The sequence below is a fragment of the Brassica napus genome, chromosome A3 (assembly GCF_020379485.1).
Source record: "Brassica napus cultivar Da-Ae chromosome A3, Da-Ae, whole genome shotgun sequence".
Taxonomy (NCBI): domain Eukaryota; kingdom Viridiplantae; phylum Streptophyta; class Magnoliopsida; order Brassicales; family Brassicaceae; genus Brassica; species Brassica napus.
In genome coordinates this window covers 17,871,741-17,895,103 of record NC_063436.1, presented here as the reverse complement: position 1 = coordinate 17,895,103, position 23,363 = coordinate 17,871,741, and the positions used below count along the sequence as shown (strand labels likewise).

Sequence of the window (23,363 nt, the reverse complement as noted above, 5' to 3'; positions counted from 1 at the left end):
AAGAATCATCAAACCATTTGACATTACAAAATACTTATCTAATAATGTTTTGACAGAAAAAAAGATTCCACTTCTTGAAACCATATAAAGAAGAAACAAAACTTATACAGTATGGAATCTATCTATCAGTGACCTCTTCCTCCTCATGATTGCTATCTAAAGTTTCAAGCAGAAGAGACGGTGCATGCTGAGCATTCCCTTCATTCTCTTCCGAGTCTTGACAAAACGAGAGTATGATTGTGTCTATTGACATCTCAACCACCGCAAAGAAAAGTGTAGCCACAACATACCCCAAAGCCCAGCACGCCTGTGCATAAAGAGACAAAGAGAGAGTGTCACACAAAAACCTATCCACTTAAGAGTCTTAGAGATAAAAAAAAATGTTATTACCAAAACTGGTAGGAGAGGGGAGGAGACTTTGTTGTGAGAAGACCGGTACTTGTGTGAATCCAACATCAGAAACCCAAAGAGAGCACTGAAGAGACTCACACAAAGCTTCCCTAGAAACAATATCACATCTCCTATCACATTCACCTTCCCTATCCTCATTATGTTGTTTCTAATCAGCTCTGTAGCAATTGCTGATGATTTGCAGAAGCTTTTCCCCGTTATAGCAATCTGTAACAAAACAACACTTCATCAAAAACTGAGCTTTGTTTTTGTTTTAAAAAAGGTAAGAGACTTTCTCTTACCAACTTACCATTATGTAAGCATTGCGGTTAGCTGATTTGATAGTCCACTCAACGCTTTTAAGACAGCCACGTGAAGTGTAATAACCCATTCTCCCAAGCCAGTGATCAGGTCTTGTCCCACTCACTTTCGTCCTACGACGAATAGCTTCGAGAATAAACCTAAAAGACTCCACAAAAGAGACAACGAGCGAACCAAGAGCCACTGATCCTAAGTTATAACGTGCAAGCCGCTTCATCGAGGCGAAAACAGGAAGAAAAGGTATCTCCTGTGACGCTTCTTCTTCTTCCCCTCGAGCCCAATAATAAGAACCAACAGAGCCAGCGATCACTGTGGCTGAGGATGCAATGAAGAACTGTGTGGCCCAGTAGCAACCAAGTAGATGGAAGAATATAGCAATGGTGATGTGAGGAGTGTAACGTATGCTGTAACCACAGCAACGCTCACAGTTTACTTTCTTTAAGACGAGATCGTACGCGCAGCAGTTGGTGTTGTTGCAGTTGTTCTGAACAACTTGACCAGAGCTGAATAGATGGAGAGCTGCTGATAGCCAGAACATGTAGAATATGGCGAGCATTGCGTATGGTATGGCTGGGAATATGATCAGAGCTTGCACTTCTCCTATTACTTTAGCAGCTACCTGGAAGAATATCACACAACTAAATGACATTTCTAGTAAAAGCCTGTCAATTCTGAAAGGGTCTTAAATCTTTGTGCACCAGTATTGGTTAATAGGTCAGAAAGTTCGACAACTAAAAAACATTTTGGTTTTCGGTTTGGTAATCGGTTATCTAAAAAGAATCCACACAGAACCAATCTTAACCGAAATTCCAAACCAAACTAACCAAAATCCAAATCGAAATAACCGAACTAACCAAACCAAAATAATTTTTCGATTGTTATTCAATTTATACCGAAAATTCAACCGAACTGACCACAAAACCAAACCTTTGGTAAAATTTTTTGAAACCGAACTAACCAAAAACCGAAACCGAATTTTTTGGTTCACTTTGATGAGATTTCGGATTCCGAACTAACAGACCGCATTAACCGAAGAAACCGAACCCGCAGGCCTAGCCGGCCGTATCCTTTTAGGATTAGTAAAATTAAAAGATGTTTTCCAAAAAGGAAAAGAAATTTGGTTCCGAAGCTGCTATAAATACGGGTGAAAGATTGTAAATTTATTATTCACATAATCAATATAAAAATTATAAACAGGTATTTGCCTCAATTCGTTTTGCTCTTAAGTTTCTTTGCTTTCTACAGGTTGATTCTCGTTCGTTCATAACAAAACCAAACTAGTAACCAAACTACTACTCACCTTGAGGACTGATGTGGCCATAAGGATGCGGCGAATGATGGCTATAGAAGTGAGGATAGCAACAGCTGAGATGAAAGTCATCAGGAGGGCGACTATACGGACATGAGTCAGCTCCTGTGAACAAGCATACGCATTGAGACTAAAACGGTCTCATAATTTAATGTACTTGACAAGCGGATGATGGTTGAACTTACTCGACCATACACATGAATGTATGGATCATGCTCACCGATAATAGGTGTTACAGCATCATCCCCAATCCATCCAGCTACAAAAAAAAAAAAAGACAAAGTGGAAAATCCAAATAACTTAAAACGCAGAGACATGACATTCTTTTAAAACCAACCTTTCAAGTAGTAGAAGATGGTCACAGATATCAAAAGCAAATTGAAAAGGACAACAGTTATCCAAGGCATGGCAGCAACAAAATGACGTATAAGGAGAAGCCACACAATGGATAGAAACAAAGGGACAAGGCCTCCACATACAATCAGAACCGGCCATGACTTGCCAACATCAGCCACATAACGCTGCAAATTAAACAACCACTTTAGAACATTCTTCAAAGTAGACAAAGATGATCATTCTCTAACCTTAAGAACCGAGGCACGAGAGTTCACTGATCTTCTGATAGATTTGTCAATGATCATATCCTCCTGAATACTCACCCCACCCATCTGCTCCCAATGCCGCAGTGATGAGTTCGAAGCACGTGCTATAAACTGGCAGCTCCAATAAACTAAAAGCAAAAACATTCACTACAAAAAAAAAAGTAATTAGAGAAACAAAACAAAAAGACTCTCTTTACCATTGACACTAGGGAAGATTAAAGGGTAACAAGGACCCTGAAGCTGAAGAGAAGAGTTCCTCATCTCCGGAGTAAGAAACTCAAAGTAATCATAGTTCCTGTCGATCCAATCATCCATCTTGAGACGAATCTCGCCGTCTGGATAGTCACAGACCCAGCTGAGAGTATCATCCGAAGGCTCAGGGCAGTCCAAGAGACAGATGGTCCTAGCGTTAGCCAATGTGGTCTCTCCATCTTTCAAACCGCTTTCGTAGACTTGGTTGGGGTTTAGCCAGTATCTAAGCTCGAGCTGAGTAAGGTCACGGTGACGGTGGCTGCTGCCACACACATTCCCTTCGTAGTCCAATCCATATGTGAGTCTGTGGATGATAAAAATCAATACTTTAGTCCACAAATAGTGTACTAAAGACACAAACTTTGGCTTAAGCTTAGCTTTTACCTTAATGGGTTTCCTTGGTTGAAGCCGAAGCTGGAGTTGACAATCATTGAGACCCAAAAGGCAATGAAGATGACGAGAAAGGTAATGTCTCTGCACTTTCTGTTGTGTTTGATGATCCCATCTTTGTCACTCCCGTCGCTTGAGGTGTATCTTCCAATCACAGCTCCCAGAGGTCCTCTCATCCTTTTTTTTTTTCTCTCTTTCACTGTCTGAAAACCCTCAAGAACAACACAGAGGAGGAGCCTTTTGCTAAAGACTAAAAGAGTGTCTTCTCTCTCTTTTCTCTGTGTTTTGTTCAAGAAGAGTGTGAAAGCATTTGAAGGGTATTAATGTCTTTTCGTTATTTAAAGTGATTTCTTTTTGGTAAAAGATGAAATTTAATGGTACTGTTCAATTATATATCATCCGTGGAACATGAAAACTGAAAAGAATCCATCTCTGGTTCTCATGGGCTTCGAGTGTTTTTTACCATTTTTAATTCCTTCCTTAATGTGTTACCCATTTTAAATTCTTTGTTCTTCTGCTTTTTGTGTATAGATTTAAGAGAAAATTACTCAGAATAACTCTACTTTTTTTGTTAATTACTAATCTAACTCTACATCATCGTCACATGTGTGTTAAGGTGGCTAACGACCAAATAACCTTAATTGTTCTTCTTTATTACAATATTGCCATTTTTAATATATTTCATTAATAAATTTTAAAACAAAAAAAAGAAACAATTAATCCCTATTGCATCGTATTCTTCTTTGTCGAAGAACAACCAAGTAGAAGATCAAAAAGTTTTCCAGAAAAAAAAAATCTAGGGTTTCCGTGTAGACAATCAGATTCAATTTCATCGGAGGTTAAACCTTTTCCCCCCAATCAGCATCGATATTACCGGTGAGAAGAGATTCGGTTTCTCCGGCGAGCCTTGAAACCTTTCATCCGCCGAGCGTCACTTTGCTGCCTTGTTTTCTCCCCCAGTCAAACTCTCCGGCGACGAGAACCCACGCTGCTTCACCAACCTCTGTCATCTTCTCTGCCAAAACTCCAAAGTATCTAACATCTTTAATTAATTTCCGGGTAAGTTATGTGGTTCTTTGATTTCTCTGCTTCTTTACTAATCTGTTTGACTGAGATATGGTATTTTTTATTTATTTATCATTGTTCTATATTCATGCTAACGTTTTTTTTTCATTTCAGGTTATGGATTCTTCTAGCAGTAAACGCAACTATCCACGACTGCTCTACAAAAAGGGCAAAGCTCCTAGCCAGCAGAGGAGTATGAGCTATTATAGTTATTTGTCAAATTTTCAAATGGTAGAAGAAGGTGTGGGACTTGATGGATGGGATGCGGTAAAGAAGTCTGCAATTGGTGTATTTTCTAGGTTTTATGAGCTCAAATTCACATGGTGTGCTAAGGTTGTCCATCACCTATTAACTCATCAGATTCGAGTTAAGAAGAATTATGAGATATGGTCATTGATTGATTGGCAGCCCATTCGTCTCTCTTTGATTGAATTTGGTGCGATCACTAGGATGAACTGCGAACCGTTTCTAAAAGACGACATTTGTGATGTTGATCATACAGAATTCTGGAAAGAAATGGGGGTTTCTCCGGTTGTTGGTCCTAACTTTGTCCAGCTTCAGTTGGTATTAGAAAGATGCAAAAATTGGAGTCTCAAGAATAGGACAATGGTGGGTTTGTTATGTGTTCTTCATCTTGCTGTCTATGGGATTGCTCCCTCACGTCATATTCCGTTGGAGTATGCCAAGAGAGTCCTTGATTATGAAGCTTTCCAGAGATACCCATGGGGTCGGGTAGCGTGTCAGAGTTTGATATACTCTGTTAAGTGTGCCGATTACAGCGCGAAGGAATCTTATACAATGGGAGGGTTCATTTTCATATTACAGATTTGGGCATATGAGTCAGTTATGGGCTTAGGAGAGCTTTACGGGAATAAAATCAGTGGTGCAGAATTGCCTCTTCTTTCATGGAGTGGATCCCGTAGGCGATTTAAATTTGAGGACTTTTTTAGGCAGGAGAAAGAACGTCATGAAGATAAGGTTTACTTTCTTAACATTTAAGTTTTTCCCAATATCTTGTTTATAGTCAAGTATAATGAAACACAAATCATTTTATAGGCGCGTGTTAGGAATTTTATCACACAAACAGATGGAGAGCTTACACCTCAGTGGGATGATGACGTGGATGATGATGATGTAACAAACTTGGTTCATGATATCAGTCACAATTGTGTAGATCGTGGCTTTTGGGATGTCAATGAAGAACCTCCAGCTACTACAAGGAAGAAGCGTCCTACATCTGTTCCCGAGACTGATGTTCAGAGTTCAAAAAAGAAGAAGGCTAATGATACAAAAACTGTTGGAGTTGAGGAAGACTGTGATGTGTCAAATGTGAGTTATACTTCTACTTATTTGTTTTAACTAAAATGTAATATGCTTTATTATAAATTTTTTTATTGTAGAAGGAAGAAACTCAAATGAACCAGCTTTCTACCTTGATGAAGACATTGATAGGAAAACTTGATAATATAGATACATCAATCGAAACAAAGATTGGTGTTCTTCTTGCTCCTATGAATAAGAAGTTGGCAACAATGGAGAAGGAACTTCAAAAGCTGAAAGAAAAAGACGTAGCTGATGACAGAAAAGAAGATGCAAATTCCAATGTTAATGAACATGCTGAAGTAAATAGCAGAGAAATGGTATGATTATTATCTTACTCTTATATGTTTCTTTCCTATTAGGATTATGACTATATTTGCTTAAAAAATTATATGTAATGCGATGATATTTTTGTCTTTTGAAGTCTTGGTTGGTGGAGATCAATTCCACATCGCAGGATGGTTTACCTGCTCAACGTGTTGTCAAGAAAGTGAGGAAGGCAATCCCAAAATGTGAAGATATGGGACTTGGCAAGAAAATGTGAAGACTAGTCTCCAATGCATCTTTCGTGTCATATCGTTGTCCAACAGCTATATTAAGTGCATCTAATTCTAGCTTAACATGAACATTACCCCGTTTTACCGGAACACTCCCAGACATGGAACCACTTTTCATACTGGTTGAAATTTTATTCTTCTTTTCCTCTTCTTCTTCTTCTTCTTCATCTTCTTCTTCTTCTTCTTCTTTTTCTTTTTCTTCTTCTTCAGCATGAATCCCATTCAATGCAAAGTCTTCGTCACCTGAAGATGCGCCATCTAAATCATCACAATAATCAAATATGGAGCCTTCGTCTTCATCATCACTTTTGTCCTCGTCTTTTTCCAAAACTCGTTCCTTAAGTTCGAGACATACTTGCATTGCCTCCATTTTCAGCTGTTCCAAAAATCCAGTGAATTGCCTCTGATTTTTAATATCTATAGGTGGTGTGTTTTGGGGTAACGTCAACAAAACCTTCTTCGGAAACATGTAGCTCAATTCCACCTCATAAATCTGCTCATTAACCTTATACTCTTTGATCACCATATGAACAAAATCATCATAACTTGTTTTGTCTTCTATGGCTATAGCTTTACTCCTCATTCCTTTGTCAACACCAAATAACCATTTGTTTTTACCAAATATCCAATGACCACAAACAATTTTTATTTGTGCCATGAGAGAAGAAGAAGAAGGAAGAAAAGAAACGTCAATCTGAAAACGCCATTAACGTTGACCAAGGTAATCACGTGTAAAAGAGTGATTCTTAAATTAGGGCTTTTCTCTTTGTTTGGTTTAAATTAATTTGGGTTTGGTTTAATTAAATAAAATTTGGTTTACATGCTTTTGATTCAAATTATGGTTGGTTTGAAACGTTTTGGTTTAAATCAAGTTAAATTACTGGTATATGAAATAATTTCAGAATTAAATGGTTTAATCTGGTTTGCAATAACTCGGTTAAGGGGAATTAAAAAAAATCTGTGGCCAAGTCATAAATATATCTGTGGCTTAAGTTTAAACAAATCTGTCAAACTGTAACAAATCTGTGGTCAAGTAATAAATAAATCTATCAAATTTTAACTAAATCTGTCAAATTCTAATAAATCTGTGGTCAAAGCATAAATAAATCTATTAAATCTTAACTAAGTCTGTCAAAATTAAGTAAATTTGTGGCTAAAGAATAATAAATCAATCAAATCGAAATTAAATCTGTCAAAGACAAGTAAATCTATGGCTATAGAAAAAATAAATCTATCAAATCTTACGTAAATCTGTTCAAATTAAGTAAATTTGTGGCCAAATAAAGTAAATCTGTCAATATTTAATAAATTTGTGACCAAACGTGTCAGATTTGTAATAACAAGTCTGTAAAAATATTATTAAGTCTATATATTTTAAATAAATCTGTGGCTGAAATAAAAAAAATATTTAAATCTGTGGCTACATAAAACGTAGACAAAATAAGTCTGTGGATGGCAAAATCGCAAATATTTCGAAAATTCAGTAATGGCATTTTCGTAATTACTTATTTTGTTAACAAAGGAAATAGGGGTAAATTAGGTATGAAAAACAAATTAGTAATTAAAATAAAATTAGAGTTAAACTAGTCATTAATTGATAAATAAGGGTTAAACTAGTTTTTTTCCCTAGATTTAAAACAAAACTTATAGAAATTCATTGAGAGCAAAATAAAGTTATGTGTATAACTTATAGAAATTTGGTTTTATTTAATTAATAGATTATTTTAGCTTATGTTAATCTGATGATAATAGAATTATAAGTGGATGTGGGTTACACATTCAAAATTATGAGAAAGTTTTGTAGTTTTTTAATTAATTTGTAATCAATCTCTTAGAAAACTTGCAGAGGAGGAGGAAAATAAAAAGGCTGGTTTTACTGACTTTTAAGTATAACAACAATCACCATTATTAATTCTGGGGTATAATTCTGTATTTGAAAATCCAACTCTTCGAGAATATAACAAAAAGGTATCAGAAAACTGAAAAGCATGGGCTCCTTGCTTTTTCCAAAATACTTATTGTATATTTATTCATCTATGTATGATATTTTTATCTATCTATCTTTTTATAGCAAAAGAGTTGTTTCCAGTTACGGTAGACTGTACTGACAAGTGACAATAAATAACATGTGGATTTCTTGATCATATTATATTTACCTGCTCTTCTCAATTGTTTTGGTTAAGCTATCTAATTGTAAATAGTTGACTTCTGTAATAATATTGGAAACTAATTAGAAATGCTGTGACAAAAAATAAAATTAAAAAGTTTATTTCCATTAATAAAGATTCATCAGAATTCTCATAGACCATCCAGTAATGCTCATACATAAATGAGAAACCACTTGAATAAAAATAATTAAATATGGAATTTTTATTAGTAAATAAATAAAATCAAAGGAACATTGCCCCCCAAAAAAACAAAGGACAAAGTTCATAAATAAGCAAAGAGTTGAAAATTAGCCCCACAAAGATGGAAGAGCAAGCAAGACTTCGTAATTGTATCAAGAGTTGTACTCAGTGAAACTGGCCTCGAGAAGAGAAGGTTTGACCGAACCACCAAGAAGAAGGAACAACATTTAAAAACGTCATCATTTTGCGGTCAAGGAGAGTAACTCTAAAGGAGAGCCTCTGTCCCCGAAGATCGCCGGAGCTTTGCCAGTTGGCACCCCAGTTACGAGTCATCTGACGCCAAGTCTTTCCCCTTGAGCCTCTCACCGCAACGGCTTTCACCGCGCCGCTGCCGCCAACGTTTGAGAGTATTACCATATTGAAATTACCTTGACCTCTCATCGTGAACCTTACACCTCCTCTTCTTCTGCATCCCACCCTACATAATATGACACACTACAAATTTAGTAAGAGGATTTGAATGATGCTATATTTGTATGTGACTGAATTACTTACACATGTTTTTTTTCTATACAATTTTTTTTTTAATGAGATGGGTTAGCTAGGGGATATTTAGTTTATTTGTGTTTGCGATATTTTAAAAATATATGAGTATTATGTAGATAATTAATTAGATATAAACAACTCTATAGTTTATCGAACATCATTTAACAAAATTCAATGAAAAATGGAATATAATATGTTTTTTTGGAACATATAGAACATATTATGTTACCGGCGGTAGAAGACGGGGACGATGCCTTCGTTGCCGCGACGGGCGATGCGGAAGAAAGCGGGCATGGACATGTCAAAATGGTGGCGAGGAAGATTGCACCAACCTCCGTTATTGTTCGACGGACAAAAGTTTGTAGCCGTCACCGTAACGGCGGCTCCTCGGAGACACCACTTAGGATCCGCACGATAGTCGCACCTCACTTGGTAACACCCACCGCATGACTCGCCGCTTTTGAATAGTGTACCGCTTAGCGCCGCCGTATGGGCTCCGAATCCGGCGTGGTATGGATTGTCATACCCACAAGCTCCGCCTATGAACATATTCATCGACATATAAGTTGCTTAGAAAAAAAAAGTTTGTAATACAAAACAAAATTAAGCATCAGTAAAATGGACTTTTTACCAAGTGAAGCAGGGCTATCATTAACACCATAAAACGTTGCATGAGCCCTAATCCAACGATTAGAACACATCCCCACGCTTAACGTACTAACCAGTAGAATAATCGTTACCAAGTATTTCCCCTTCATTTCCATATCAATATTTTTATATTTTTCTTGATTGTGACAAAGAGAGATTGAAAGAAAATGTTTTAGTTTAGAAGTGATTGATTGATGGAGAATGATGCCTTTTGGACTCGTTTTATAATGATGAGTATAAGAAATAACGCGTTTTGTCGGTGATTATTACGACTTATTTCACTTGCATGCACCATAGTCTCTCAAAATCTCATGCATGTGTTTGTTATCTTTCTTAGTTAGAACCTTATTTTTTAATTACTCTTGAAAATTCTCTAATGAGTGAATATAAGTCTAAACGCAGGAGAATATATAATATTTCTCGTTAGAAGTATCGGAAAAATTGATGTCATATGGAGTAGTTAGTTTTCCTTATTAATTTGGTGGAAGTTGTTTAGATAACATTACCCCAAAAAAAGAGGAAAAACACCAGTAATATGTGTTCGTAGCTCCAGTATGTAACAACAATTTAGCTTTCGTGGAGAATTACCCATAATAAGTATCTAAATATCAATATTTGAATACTACAAGATACCTATGTTTAGTAATTAGCACTATTGTCTATACTCTAATATAGTAAATAGTGCTGCTAAACATAGACTATATACTATGTTAGGTAATTAATGCCTTGGTATCTGACAGCAACTACCATTTGGTTCGAATATTTCAAATATATAAAGTGAAAAAGATTGGGACAGTTGACATTAAAAGTTTCTGATATATAGCTGAATATTTAGTTAAGGCTTCATGTCCATATGTTCATTACTCATTGCTATTTTCTATAAGAGTTTGAGATCTAGCTGCTACATTTCAAATTACATTCTCCTACGATTTAGTCTACAGATACATTTTATGCGAGTTCACGACAAAACTCTTTTTGAATGACCTGTTTTAGTCTACTGATTAGATGTGGGTATCCAATTGAAATTAATCATAAAACAACGCGTTTTCTCATTACTGTTTAATTAGTATATATCAAGGCACATAGTATACACTTTAAAAAAAAAACTAAAGTAGAAATGAAACACACATATAATATGGTCCATAGACGGATAGACCCGCGTGGCATTACGTCATGTCCTATGCAGTACACAGAATCAAAGAGTACGGAAGCCTACATACCAAAGACATTTATGTATGTATAGGTTGTACGGTGAGTTAGAAGCTTAGGAAGAACAATAACATGTGGTTCCACATGGAGTTGTGCTTCTCACCCTCTCCATTTATGGCGTCGGTGAAGTTTTATATATATTTTATTTATCAAACAATACAAAGTGAACCCACCAAACATAACAATAATTACAACAGATAAACTATTCACTACAAGAAAACAGGGGGATTCTGATGGCCGAAATCGTCAAAAATTCGTCGGAATAGACCGATCCTGACGAATTTCTGACGAACCAATCCGTCGGTATAATTTCGTCGGAAAAAAAAGATTCGTCGGAATTTCGTCAGACCTTCCGACGACTTTCTGACGAATACCGAGAAACGTCATTCTGACGAACTTCCGACGATATTCCGATGCGGACACACGAGACCAGAGTTCATCGGAAAAACTATATACCGAAGGAGCACGTTCCTCGGACTATACCGACGAACCGAGTCCTCGGAAAATACCGACGGACTACGGTTCGTCGGAATTTTCCGAGGAACCTTCTCCGTCGGTATTTTCCGACGACTTCGTTCGTCGGTATATTCCGACGCCCTCAATTCGTCGGAATATATCAATTTTAAATACGAATTAATTTTGCATTTTTATATATTTTTTATATTAAAAATTAATTAATAAATAAATAAAATCTGAAATTTAAAACTAATAATATTATAGAATTTAAATTCATACAAACCGAAATAGAAAAAAAAACATTCAGAAAGTTAAAAATTCATACAAACCGAAATAGAAAAAAAACATTCAGAAAGTTTTAAAAAGCAGAAAAAACTAAGAACTCGAAGACATCAAACGATCTAGCTTCTGCATTATCTCGGCGCTGAACTTCTTCTGGAGCGGGAATATATGCGGGAACCGAGTTTTGTTCATGAGACGATCCCGATGCACGGGAACTGCTCACCAAACTACGTCGAAGACGGGCTGCGGGAAAAAACGTTTTAAAAAAAACTATTAAACCTTTTATTATACATAGTTTATTACAGGAAACTTATAAAAAATTATAAAAATTTTAAATTTTTTTATTATACATGATTTATATATATATGTATACAAAATTATAAAAAATTTTATAAATATAGAAAAATGTTGTTAAATATTTTTAAAATTTTTAAAAAACATTTTATTATACATAGTTTATTACTGGAAACTTGAAAAACGTTTTTAAAAATAAAAAAACGTTTTAAAAATAGTAAAACGTTTTGAATTTTAACAAACACACAAAATAATTCCAAGAAAAACTAAAACAACAATCCAAACAACAATCCTAACTTATATATCCTAAACTATCCATTCAATCCTAAAATTTTCAATCAAACAACCTAAAATCCGAGATCTAACTTCCAAAACCCTAAAAAAATGAGATAAAACAAGGTTGGGATGATTCTTACATGATTTGGGGTTTGGGGAAGAGATATGAGGGTGAGAAGAGGATTCGCCGGTGATAGGAGCTCGAGAATGGTCGGAATCGCCGTGAAAGGGAGAGAAATCGCGGAGAGGATTGAGAGAGAGGCGGAGGCGGAAATAACGAAGAAGGAAGAAGAAGGGTAATTATATTTAATGTTTCCGACGGACACAGGTTCGTCAGTATTCCGTCGGGATAATTAAATATATACCAATTGGCGGTTCGCGAAAATTTTCACGCGGTTTGGTTTTCCCGGGTAAATTGAAATTCCGACGGAATTGGTGTCCGTCAGTAGATTCCGACGGAATACTGACGACTTTTTCTGACCGAATTCCGACGACTTAGTGTTTAGGGGTTGATTACAAGTTTGTAAATGCAAAATCCAAATCTTTGATAATATATATAGTATTTGCATAAAGATTTAACAATAAAAATGTTTTTATAACACGATTTTACACAACAACATTTTTTGTAGTGTAAGATTAGATGAATATGATTGTATAAGTATATGAGTGTTAAGATGAGATGTTATGAAAACAATGATATGCATACATAATATTTTAATGAGTTGTTATATTTGAACGGTTGTGATCTAATACTATACTAAACACTTATTATGTGTTATTTTCATAGTTTTGGCATCTAAATTTATAGATTTTTATGTTTAAAATTTTTTAGAAACACATGTCCTCGGTAATTCGTCGGAATATACCAACGACATTCCGACGAACTTGTGTAGTTCGTCGGAATATCGTCGGTAAATTCTGACGAATTACCGAGGACATTTCCAAACTTCAATGGAACCCTTTGTCGTCGCTATGTCGTCGGTATTTTGCGAGGGATTTCCGACGGAAAAATGGTTCGTCGGAAATTCGTCAGAAAATTCCGACAGAATACCGACGACGGTAACATTTGTAGTGTAAGATTAGATGAATATGATTGTATAAGTATATGAGTGTTAAGATGAGATGTTATGAAAACAATGATATGCATACATAAATATTTTAATGAGTTGTTATATTTGAACGGTTGTGATCTAATACTATACTAAACACTTATTATGTGTTATTTTCATAGTTTTGGCATCTAAATTTATAGATTTTTATGTTTGAAATTTTTTAGAAACACATGTCCTCGGTAATTCATCGGAATATACCGACGACATTCCGACGAACTTGTGTAGTTCGTTGGAATATCGTCGGTAAATTCTGACGAATTACCGAGGACATTTCCAAACTTCAATGGAACCCTTTGTCGTCGCTATGTCGTCGGTATTTTGCGAGGGATTTCCGACGGAAACATGGTTCGTCAGAAATTCGTCAGAAAATTCCGACGGAATACCGACGACGGTAACATTTATATCTCTCAATCGGAATGTCGTCGGAAGTTCGTCGGTATATTCCGACGAATTTCCGACGACTACAACGGTTATATGTTTTATCAGAATGTCGTCGAAAAGTCGTCGGAATATTCCGACGAGCCATTTTTCCTCTGAAATTCATCGGAAATGGCCGACGGAATTCCGACGACTTCAAATTTTTTGTTTTCGTCGGAAATTGGTCGGAAATCCGTCACAAACGTCCGACGAATTTTAATCCGTCGGAACCTCCGTCGGAATTCGGCGTGTTTTCTTGTAGTGATTGTTTTGTTACTCGACCAAGAACATTTCTATAGTTTTCTCCAATGCCTCTCTAGGGACAGCTCCTGTGATACTATCTTTCTTCTCACCGTCTTTGAATATGATCACGGTCGGAACGCTGCGTATCCCGTAACGGTTGGTTGTGTTTGGGCTCTCGTCGGTGTTGATTTTGTAGAATTTGAACTTGCCTGCGAAGTCCTTAGCCAGTTGGTCAACTATGGGGCGAATCATACGGCATGGTCCACACGATGGTGCCCAAAACTCGACCAATACTGGGACCATCTGATTCAAGAACCTGCGTTTGCCATTCTGAATCAGACCGGTTTGGTACTGCATCATCAAACAAACATGTTTAGTTAGATCTCTCAAAGTGAATGCTCATTATAGTCGTAGACTATTAAACTGGAAATCTAGTTTAACCTAACAGCTATAGATTCACCATCATAGATTATAGATAGAGTCAGATGAACCATTCGTTTTCTTATTAGCCGAAATTTTAAAGAACTATATATATTATATATAAACTGTATCCCCCCAAATTATTGATTTCTTTTAATTAAGATTAACCTAAAAATATTTATGGCACCTTAAGTTTTTTTTTTTTTGATAACTCTGGTATCTGGGCAGCCACATTCCCAACTATCCCCGAAAGGGGCACCTTAAGTTTCTGATCAAACCATGCTAAAAAGAATGTTGCAAGATAGATTGTATACCTTCGACTGCCGCGGCCGAAGTGGTGCCTTGATCTTCGCAAACGATTTCACCTTTGCACTCCGGAAACCTGACGTGAGAACCAACCGTAACTGCTGAAGTAGATGAGATTGAGGACGTGATCAGCAGAGAAAGCAGGAGGATTTCGGTGATGCAATCATGCAGAGACGCCATTGAAGCAGACACGCAGTTTTAGTGGTAGAGAAATGTTTGTTTGGTTTTGGCTGTTGGTTTTGAACGAGAAACTGAGAGCACACAAATGCGATGTTGATAATTATTCTTTATCATTTCGCCACATCATTCTTGGTCCTATAGCATAACGGCATCGTTTAGAAGAATTCTACTTGGTTAAACCGATTATGTTACAAAACCGATTCCGGTTATATAACAATTCCGGTTAAATAACAACACATTATTCGTTTTTCCCCATGAGCTTATAAACTCGTTTCAATTCGTTTTTCCTCATGAGCTTATAAACTCGTTTCTGTTTTCTACAATTAAAATTAGATACACAAGTATCAAAGGTCAAAAGTGAATATTATGAAAACTTTGAGATGTGTCACAGCTTGGAATACAAAAGAAACATTTAAAACAAAAACAAAATTAAGAAGAAAAGAGTAATTGTTAGTGACAAGTTCTCAAAATTAAATATTAAATAATAATTATCAACTGAAATCCTGAAATATCTGTGTAATAGTCTTTAGCATAACTAGATCTTTTCTCCGCGCTACGCGCGGATAATATATTTAAATTTGTTGCATTTATCATTTTTATTTGTATGTGAATTTTTGTATGTTAAATTATATTTAACTAATTTTTAATTTTTTTTTATTTTATATTTTTAGTTTGAAGTAAGTATTCTATTATATGTAACACAATTAGCTAATAAATATGAAGAATCAAGTCCGAGATTTTAGAGTTATGTAAAAAAATATAATTATGTATAGAACATATATTAACTTAGTTTAAAAGATCGGAATCTCATCTTGAATAAATTCACGAATAAAAAAGTACTCCAATAACCTACTTAAAATATAAAAACCCTTTTAGAAAAATAAGCGTACTTAATAATATTTTTTTACGTATAATAGTTGAAAACTGACAATTGAATATCAATCTAGAATAATATTTTAATATATCTAAAGGTAAAATATTAATTGTAATAAACAATTTTTGAATTTTGTAATATTACATGAAATAGAAGTCTTTAAAATCTAAAATCTATTTTATTAACATAATACATTTTTATTCATTTATTATTTTGACGTTACAAAATATTGCTTTAGCTTTATTTGTATATTAATTTTTTAATAATTTAGTTTTTTTTTATTAATTTTAAAATTACCAAGAATATAATATATTTAAAATTATTTATTTAAATATATCCAAATATGATGTATCACTTTTATGTGTGTTTGCGTTGAGCATATTTAATTTGTAGTTTGTATATTTAATAACACCTTGTTTTTTTACTCTTTATATTTAATCAATTTTTAATTACGAAATTTCATTCTCTCATATGGATTTTTGTACCCAATATATACACATATATATATTCGAATTGAAAAAATATGATGTTCCGCACTCATAGCCCAGTAAACCACTATTTTCTAAGTTAAACGCGAGTCATGCTCAGTTAATGAATGGAATTAGACTTTTATAGTAAAACCAAAACATAAATTTGGATTAAAGATAGGCCTGAATAATACGGTAAAGTGAATTGGGCCGAACATGACTTTATAACTATTCAGTTTTTTTTTGGTTGATCAATACCCTAGTTCTATGGTTTTTTCCATTTATACTACGAATATTTTGTTAGTTAGTGGTATGTTGGAAATTATTATCTTTACTTTTTAATAACTCTTTCAAAAACTCCTGGGAATAATCATCTGTGATGATCCACTTATGGTCGGTGTTCTTTTTGGAAATGTTGGATTATGTTTTCATTTTGAAAAACGGAAAGAAATTTGAAGATTTGTATATCACTTGGATCATCAATTATACTCTCTTTTGACCAATTGTAAACGCAAAACGGTTTTAATATTCCATGCCCTGGCTTGGACTTTGTAGCTAAGACCAAGTAGGCAAGTAGTAGTTGCTTGCTGACAAAAAAAAAGAAGCTAGACCAAGCATGTAAGCAATATAGCAATCATCAAATTATCCAAACATCTGAGTTCATTATAATAAACACAACAGAACATAGAAACTTATAAAATGTTGATAAAATAAATATTTTAATAAGATAACGAAATGAGACCAAAGGTGCATATATAGTTTCTTCCGCTTTACTCCTCAGTCTTCTCGGCGGCGACTTCACCAGCAGCCACAACTTCCTCTGCCTCAGCCTTCTTCTCCTCCTCCACAACCGCCAGAGTTTCAGTCACCTCCTCCTTCTCTTCTGTTTTTGCCTCCTCCACAATGACCGGAGTTTCTGTCTTGTCTTCTTCCTCCTCTACCTTTGGCTCCTCTGGTTTCTTCTCAGTCTCTTCATCTTTTTTCTCTGCCTCTTCCACAACCACTTCCTTGCTCGTTCCTTCGACTGGTGCTTCGGATTGTTCAGTTACGCCGACTGGAGCTGGAGCAGACTCTGTCGCGGCCACGACTTCTTCCGCCTGTTCAGTAACCACAACGGGTTCCTCCACTTTCTTGGTTGGTACCTCAACGTTTTCTGCTGCAGGAGCAATCACTTGGATCGAAATGTTTTATCGTCGAGATCAACCTACCTTGTAGAAGATATCGAAAGGGGTGATGAGAATGATCACAGCAGAGAGATACAAAACAATCTGGAAAACATCAGAAAAAAAATGTCAAAACTCTATGAAACACAATGAATACAAAATATCTCTAAAAATAAGAGAAGATGCATCTATTACACTGGTTGAGAAGCAGCCAAGGACATGTAGATACAGATACGCAGTCATGCTAGTTAATATTGTCGTCGTCATCCACCTAGCACACTGTGACACCCTCAGATTTTTTAGAAAATCATTGGATAAAGATGGTAGGTAACTAAGGAATTGTAATACCTTCCATATCTCTTTGTGACTATGATGATCTGGTCCTAGATAAAATATTGCTGCGTAATCGACTCCAGTTCGAGAAAACACCCACAGATTAACACCCCAGAGCCAAACCATCATTGTCTGAAAGTAATTGAATATATATTAGAGGAATGAAACACACGTTAAGGGTTTGAGTTTCTGATTTAGACAAAGACTTACAATGAGAAGGAGAGGGTTGTAATATATAAATGTTTCATAGAAGAACAGTTCTCGTGTGTCTTGTCCCATTTTCATTACAGATTCCCATCCAATCTGCAAATTTTTTAAACATGTTCATATAATGAAAAGAGTTCAAAACTATAGAGGCAAATCAAAAGCTAAATCATAATCTCCAACCTTTCCACAAATATAAAGACCACCAACATACAAAGCAACCTGAAGAATCAAAGATTTAAATCTCAAATCAGTCCATTATATTAATCAAATCTCTACAGAAAGTCCAAGAATTTGAGTGAAAGAAGAAAAAACCTTGAGGCTGCTAAAGACTAAAAGGGCTTCGCAATTTGGCAATAGTACCTAGCCATGAGTTTCAATGATTATCAAACGCGCCGCCTCCATTAAAGCTAGACATAACAGAAGCTTTCTGGTAGTCACCAACTCTCTTCTCAAAGAAGTTTGTTTTCCCCTGAAGCAGAATCAACTCCATCCAATCAAACGGATTCGCCACACCGTACACCTTCCCATACCCAAGCGCACCCAAAAGCCTATCCACCACGAACTCGATATACTGACTCATCAGCTCACGGGTCATCCACACCAACGCACACGGAAGCGCGTCGCACACAAACTCCCTCTCGATCTCGACCGCGTCGCAGACGGTCGACTTCACGTGCTCCTCCGTGAGCTTCGTCCTCATGAGGGTATAGATCAGGCACGTGAAGTCGCAGTGCAAGCCTTCGTCTCATGAGTATACTTCCAGATTTGCGCAAGAGAAGATTATTCACATGCACAAAAAAGACGCCTCCAAACATAGATTCCAAAAGCAAATGGCCCGTGGGGTTTACGATTAATTGTAAATGCATGAAACGAAGACGACGGAGAAGACGAAGAGAAAGGTCCGAGATTCGATTTTGGAAAAATAAGGGTTTGTCATCGTGTATCTGACGTGGCAGAGAACTGTTTTCCTATTGGTCGATTTTTTTTGTCGACGTGGACATGCTCTCTGCTCACTATATATTGCTTTTAGTATAGTATAGATTTTATCATATATAAGAAACAAGAAGAAGAAGATTCCATGCTAATAAGAAAGGTATCAACGAAATCTATGTTCTAGTTCTTAAGAAGAATAAAAGAAGCAATAGAGCTCACTTTGAAGAAACTCCGCCTCTCTTTGGTCTTTTACTTCTGCTGCTCTCTGCAACCTTAGTCTCTGAGGGTTTGTCTTCTTCTTCCGGTTCGAGACCAAGGACGCCTAGAAGAATGAACTCCTTCAACAAAATTGTGTCCACAAAGGTAGCCACATCTGTCCTAAACTTCTCAGAACATTTCTCATTACTCTCTTCCCCCTCTTTAACCTTTCCCCTCACCAAAGATGCCACTGGAGCTCCGTTTCTATAAGCATCACACGCCTTCAACACATCATGAGCACAGCTGAAGAAATGCCCATACGAAAAGTCTTCAAAATACTGTGAAATTCAAAACCCAACACAAGAATCAGCCTCAAGTTTTTATTTTCTTTGTGACACAAGAAAAAAAATCTAAGTGGATGAGTTTTAGGTTTTTTTGTTGTTACCTTGGGTGGTCTTCTCATGTTGTAAACCATAGTCTTCAAAGAAAGTAAGAAAGTGTTTTCGCTGTAAGCTTTAGATTGTCTCTCCCCGGATGGAGAACCTGCTGTCCTCGCTAAGCCAGGCTCGTTGAAGTAAGGCTTTTCATTCAAGATTAGGCCTTGGATCGAGACAAGAACCTGTAACATTGTAGATTTGGTGGGGATCCACATCTGACTCGCGGCACCACTCCAAGTGCCGAGAAGACTCAGACACACTTTCCCACTGTTGTAGAGATTTGGGTTGATTCTTAGCCCACCAGAGTGGTAATGAACAACCTTTACAAAACCAAAAAGAAAAGGAACTTCACAATGAGACAACAAAAAAACACACTTTTGAGACAGTCCAAAAGACTTACCGGTGGTACAGAAGGGTATGTATCTGGAAAGAAGATATCGAAAAAGAAGAGACCGTCATGGTAAGGAGTTCCATCAGCTCCAATAATCACAGCCCTCAAAAGATCCATCCGAGACTCATAAGCTCTGACAAATATCATCTCTGTTGCAACAAACAAAGAGAATGTAAGTAAGTAAGTTGCTAATATTATTAAGCGGTGTATGTAATATTAATTACACTAACCTGGCAAATCATTCTCAAGAGTCCTCCACTCTTCTTGGATTCTTTTAGCCCATTCCTTTGAATGCTGAAAGTATGAACAAAAAAACTTTCAGTTAAACAAACATTCTCAAGACTAATGATTCAACTTATTGTTCATCTGGTTGCAACCTTTTTTGAAGCTGTTCCTTTGGAAGCATACTGATGGTCCACCAAATCTTCAACGATGTCAAATCTTTTGAAAAACACAAACTTGCCAAGATAATCGTCCATATTTCTCTTCACTCTGCAAGTATTTGAATCTGAAATAACCTCTTGCACGTCAGGCCGAGCATTATAAATACCTTTTGGCTTGTTTTGTGTAGGAAGCAATACAGTAGAAGAAGCTGGAGCCGGAACAGCTGGAGCTGGAACTGGAACTGGAGCCTGAGGGTCAAGATATATCTGTGGCAAAGCGTAAGCAGAGTTCGGTGTGAATCCTTTAGAGTTGTGTGGTAATTTTTTGGGTTTCTTGGAGCTGCTGGTAGCTTCTAGTTTAATACCGTGGTCTTCACGTGAAGACTTGTTGCTTCCACTTGATTTAGAATTTGGCAGCCAATCCATTGTTACCTCCACACCAGCTGGGAGCTCCTTCTCCTTAGCATCAAAAAGGGCTTGATACTCGGAGACGTAATCATCAGCCTCCTCTTCCTCTTCCTCCTCCAACTCCATCTCATAGCCATAATGATCAGAATCGTCTTCGTAGATCAAAGCGTCTGGGTCAAGTAAACTGTCTGATTGTGGAGAGGATCCAGGATCATACTCATCGTTGTGAGTTGTGTCATAACCCTCACTAGCAGATTCCTATTGATAAAAATAATAATATCGTTTTTAGCTGGGAAATTAAAGGAGTTACCACACTAATGAATAACATGGATAGAATCAAAATACTTACTTCTAATTGATGATCATCTTCAGAAAGGGATCCCAATTGTATAGCTTTCCCTTTGTTCTTATTATCAACATTATTGTTATCAAGAACACCACCGTTTTGCATTGCACCTGGAGTTGTGCCCTACAAGATAATATCCAATTGATTAGGAAAGCCTTTGAGAGTTTTGTTCAATTATTTAAGCAGTTGAATGTGGTCCAAGTAAAAGTTTAAAAAAAAAAACTCATCAGCTTACAATGCACATCAATCCATAAACAAACAACATTAAGTACAACTTAATATAAACTGAACACTAGAACAGTCAGTTAGGGTTTTTAGTGATCACAATAAACACAGCTGAGAAACGATCCTTCATGATGTGAATTAGGTAAATATTCAGTGAATTTTGGGATGCACAGTTAAACAGATTTACTGTCTAGTAAACTTAAGATTGATAGATGCAAATTCAATATGATCATTAACCTTGTTTGGCGTTAGAGTTGTATAAACGATCTCAGGCTTCATTGAACGATCTCCACTAAGAATTGATTTTGCCACCAACTTAGAGAAGAAGAAAAGAAGATATCGACAGGAACGCTTCTCTCTTCTAGCCCTATTTAATCATAGTCTTAATCCTAATCCTAATTAATTTTTAAAAAGGAAAACTAATTTTTTTAATTTTTGTTTCGATAATGTTTTATTGATAACGCCCAATGGGCTCTTACAAGAAGATCACCCCAAATTCACTTTACAACCTCTCCAAATATAGTTTAAAACCCAAATAAACGATTTGTACCTTCAAGGCTATGAATTTATAGCCGTAGGATGCAAGATAAAAAAAAAAAGTATTGGCTAAGTCCAACGGATGAGAACTCTTCTATTTAACAATCATAGCAAATCAATGTAAAATACGTTGTGATTTCTATCAAAGACCATAATGTAGACTTGTTCTCTAATTCAATCCTAGCACTTTCTGAATTGTCGTTTACAAAGGCATATTTGTAGTAATGCCTTTCTGAATTGAACGAGTTGTCAATCTGATACACATCAATTATTTTAATATTTAGTTGTGGAAGATACTACTAATAATTATTAACTAAAAAAAAATTTGGAGTAAAAAATGAAATAATACATTAGAGTAAAACTCAACTTCATTTTGGAGTAAAATTTGGAGTAATACATTGGAGATACTATTACTATGTATTTGTGTTTTAATGTTTCTTTGTATTATGAAATTGACAATGAGATATACTTTCTTTCCGATTATTACTGAAATTATAGGCATCTACTCAGTCAAAACATGTCTAGCAGTCTTTCTAAATTCTAACGAACATTAAAACACTACTGGTTTTGGTATGCGATAAGGAAAGCAACTATGATATTGACCAACTTAAATTTTTATATGGAAATGGATTTTTTAGGAAAACGTTATGGGTAAATAATCGAATCACGTCAGTGCAGTAAGTCAGAACGTTAGAACGATCGTATTTATGTCAATTTATGGTCAATTACATGCTTTGCCAGCATTTAATTTTATGATCTATACGTTATTAACTTAATTAAAATATTTATTGAATAAAATAAATATTGATTGTGGTACCTTTATGTTTTTAGTTGTAGAATGTAAATTGTGAATTTATCTACTGTAGATTTATTTACTGTAGCTTTGTAATTCACAATTTTTTTTCCTAAAAATAAAGATCTCTACGATCATATTTTAATTGATTTCTACAGTCATATTTTAATTTTCTAAAGATTTTTTACTATAATTTTTTTAAAAAATAAAAACATGATTAGTTAACATTTATAGCTTTATACTAAAATCGTGCGAGCAATACTTTAATATTAAACTTGTTGATTTCAAATAGTTGAAGATTTAAATGCTCATTTTCTCATAAAAGATTTTGGCTAAATAAGAGTTTTTATTTACCAGCCAAGATAAAACAACGGAGTTGATTGTATTTATTACAAATGAATTCATAAAAAAAGTCAACAGTTAACTTATATAGTAATAAGAGTTGACTTTGACCATCATAAATTAACCATTATGGTAAAAATTATAATTTTTCATGTTAATAAACATTAAGAACTATATTTTCTGTTCAAGTAAATATTATTTATAATATATTAATTAGTAAAAAATATTATTTTGAGTCTTGAGAAAGATGAATTATATAAATTAATGGGAAAAACTTACATAAGATCTTCAGTAAAATACAAAGAAGATGGTGATGTTGATTTTACAAGACGGCTCAAAATAATGTAAAATATTGTCAAGCGTAGATTTTTTAAAATAATTAT

The 23,363-nt window shown here is 35.4% G+C and overlaps 4 protein-coding genes and 1 pseudogene across 4 annotated transcripts; 1 reads left to right on the top strand and 4 right to left on the bottom strand.

Moving 5' to 3' along the window:
- Positions 1-5: 5 nt before the first annotated feature.
- LOC106439411 (choline transporter protein 1) lies at positions 6-3,535 on the bottom strand. Its single transcript, XM_013880852.3, has 9 exons — positions 3,259-3,535; positions 2,820-3,178; positions 2,605-2,750; positions 2,358-2,541; positions 2,206-2,279; positions 2,012-2,125; positions 701-1,330; positions 391-618; positions 6-307 (listed from the first exon to the last, which is right to left on the bottom strand). Exons 1-9 carry the CDS (start codon positions 3,438-3,440, stop codon positions 119-121), a joined length of 2,106 nt encoding a protein of 701 aa, XP_013736306.2. The 5' UTR covers positions 3,441-3,535; the 3' UTR covers positions 6-118.
- A 414-nt stretch (positions 3,536-3,949) lies between these two features.
- LOC106439409 lies at positions 3,950-7,025 on the top strand. Its single transcript, XM_013880851.3, has 5 exons — positions 3,950-4,323; positions 4,444-5,307; positions 5,386-5,658; positions 5,730-5,969; positions 6,074-7,025. The coding sequence occupies exons 2-5, from the start codon at positions 4,447-4,449 to the stop codon at positions 6,191-6,193; spliced, it is 1,494 nt and encodes a 497-aa protein (XP_013736305.1). The 5' UTR covers positions 3,950-4,323; positions 4,444-4,446; the 3' UTR covers positions 6,194-7,025.
- A 1,433-nt stretch (positions 7,026-8,458) lies between these two features.
- On the bottom strand, positions 8,459-12,888 carry LOC106439406 (expansin-A12). Its single transcript, XM_048776462.1, has 4 exons — positions 12,406-12,888; positions 9,732-11,938; positions 9,330-9,639; positions 8,459-9,032 (listed from the first exon to the last, which is right to left on the bottom strand). The coding sequence occupies exons 2-4, from the start codon at positions 9,862-9,864 to the stop codon at positions 8,720-8,722; spliced, it is 756 nt and encodes a 251-aa protein (XP_048632419.1). The 5' UTR covers positions 9,865-11,938; positions 12,406-12,888; the 3' UTR covers positions 8,459-8,719.
- Positions 12,889-13,290: 402 nt separating this feature from the next.
- On the bottom strand, positions 13,291-15,084 carry LOC106439408 (annotated as a pseudogene).
- Positions 15,085-17,253: 2,169 nt separating this feature from the next.
- LOC106439405 (putative ubiquitin-conjugating enzyme E2 38) lies at positions 17,254-21,786 on the bottom strand. Its single transcript, XM_048776461.1, has 10 exons — positions 21,546-21,786; positions 21,087-21,206; positions 20,324-20,995; positions 20,177-20,240; positions 19,956-20,095; positions 19,564-19,875; positions 18,168-19,456; positions 17,991-18,083; positions 17,796-17,912; positions 17,254-17,726 (listed from the first exon to the last, which is right to left on the bottom strand). The coding sequence occupies exons 1-7, from the start codon at positions 21,585-21,587 to the stop codon at positions 19,136-19,138; spliced, it is 1,671 nt and encodes a 556-aa protein (XP_048632418.1). The 5' UTR covers positions 21,588-21,786; the 3' UTR covers positions 17,254-17,726; positions 17,796-17,912; positions 17,991-18,083; positions 18,168-19,135.
- Positions 21,787-23,363: the final 1,577 nt, after the last annotated feature.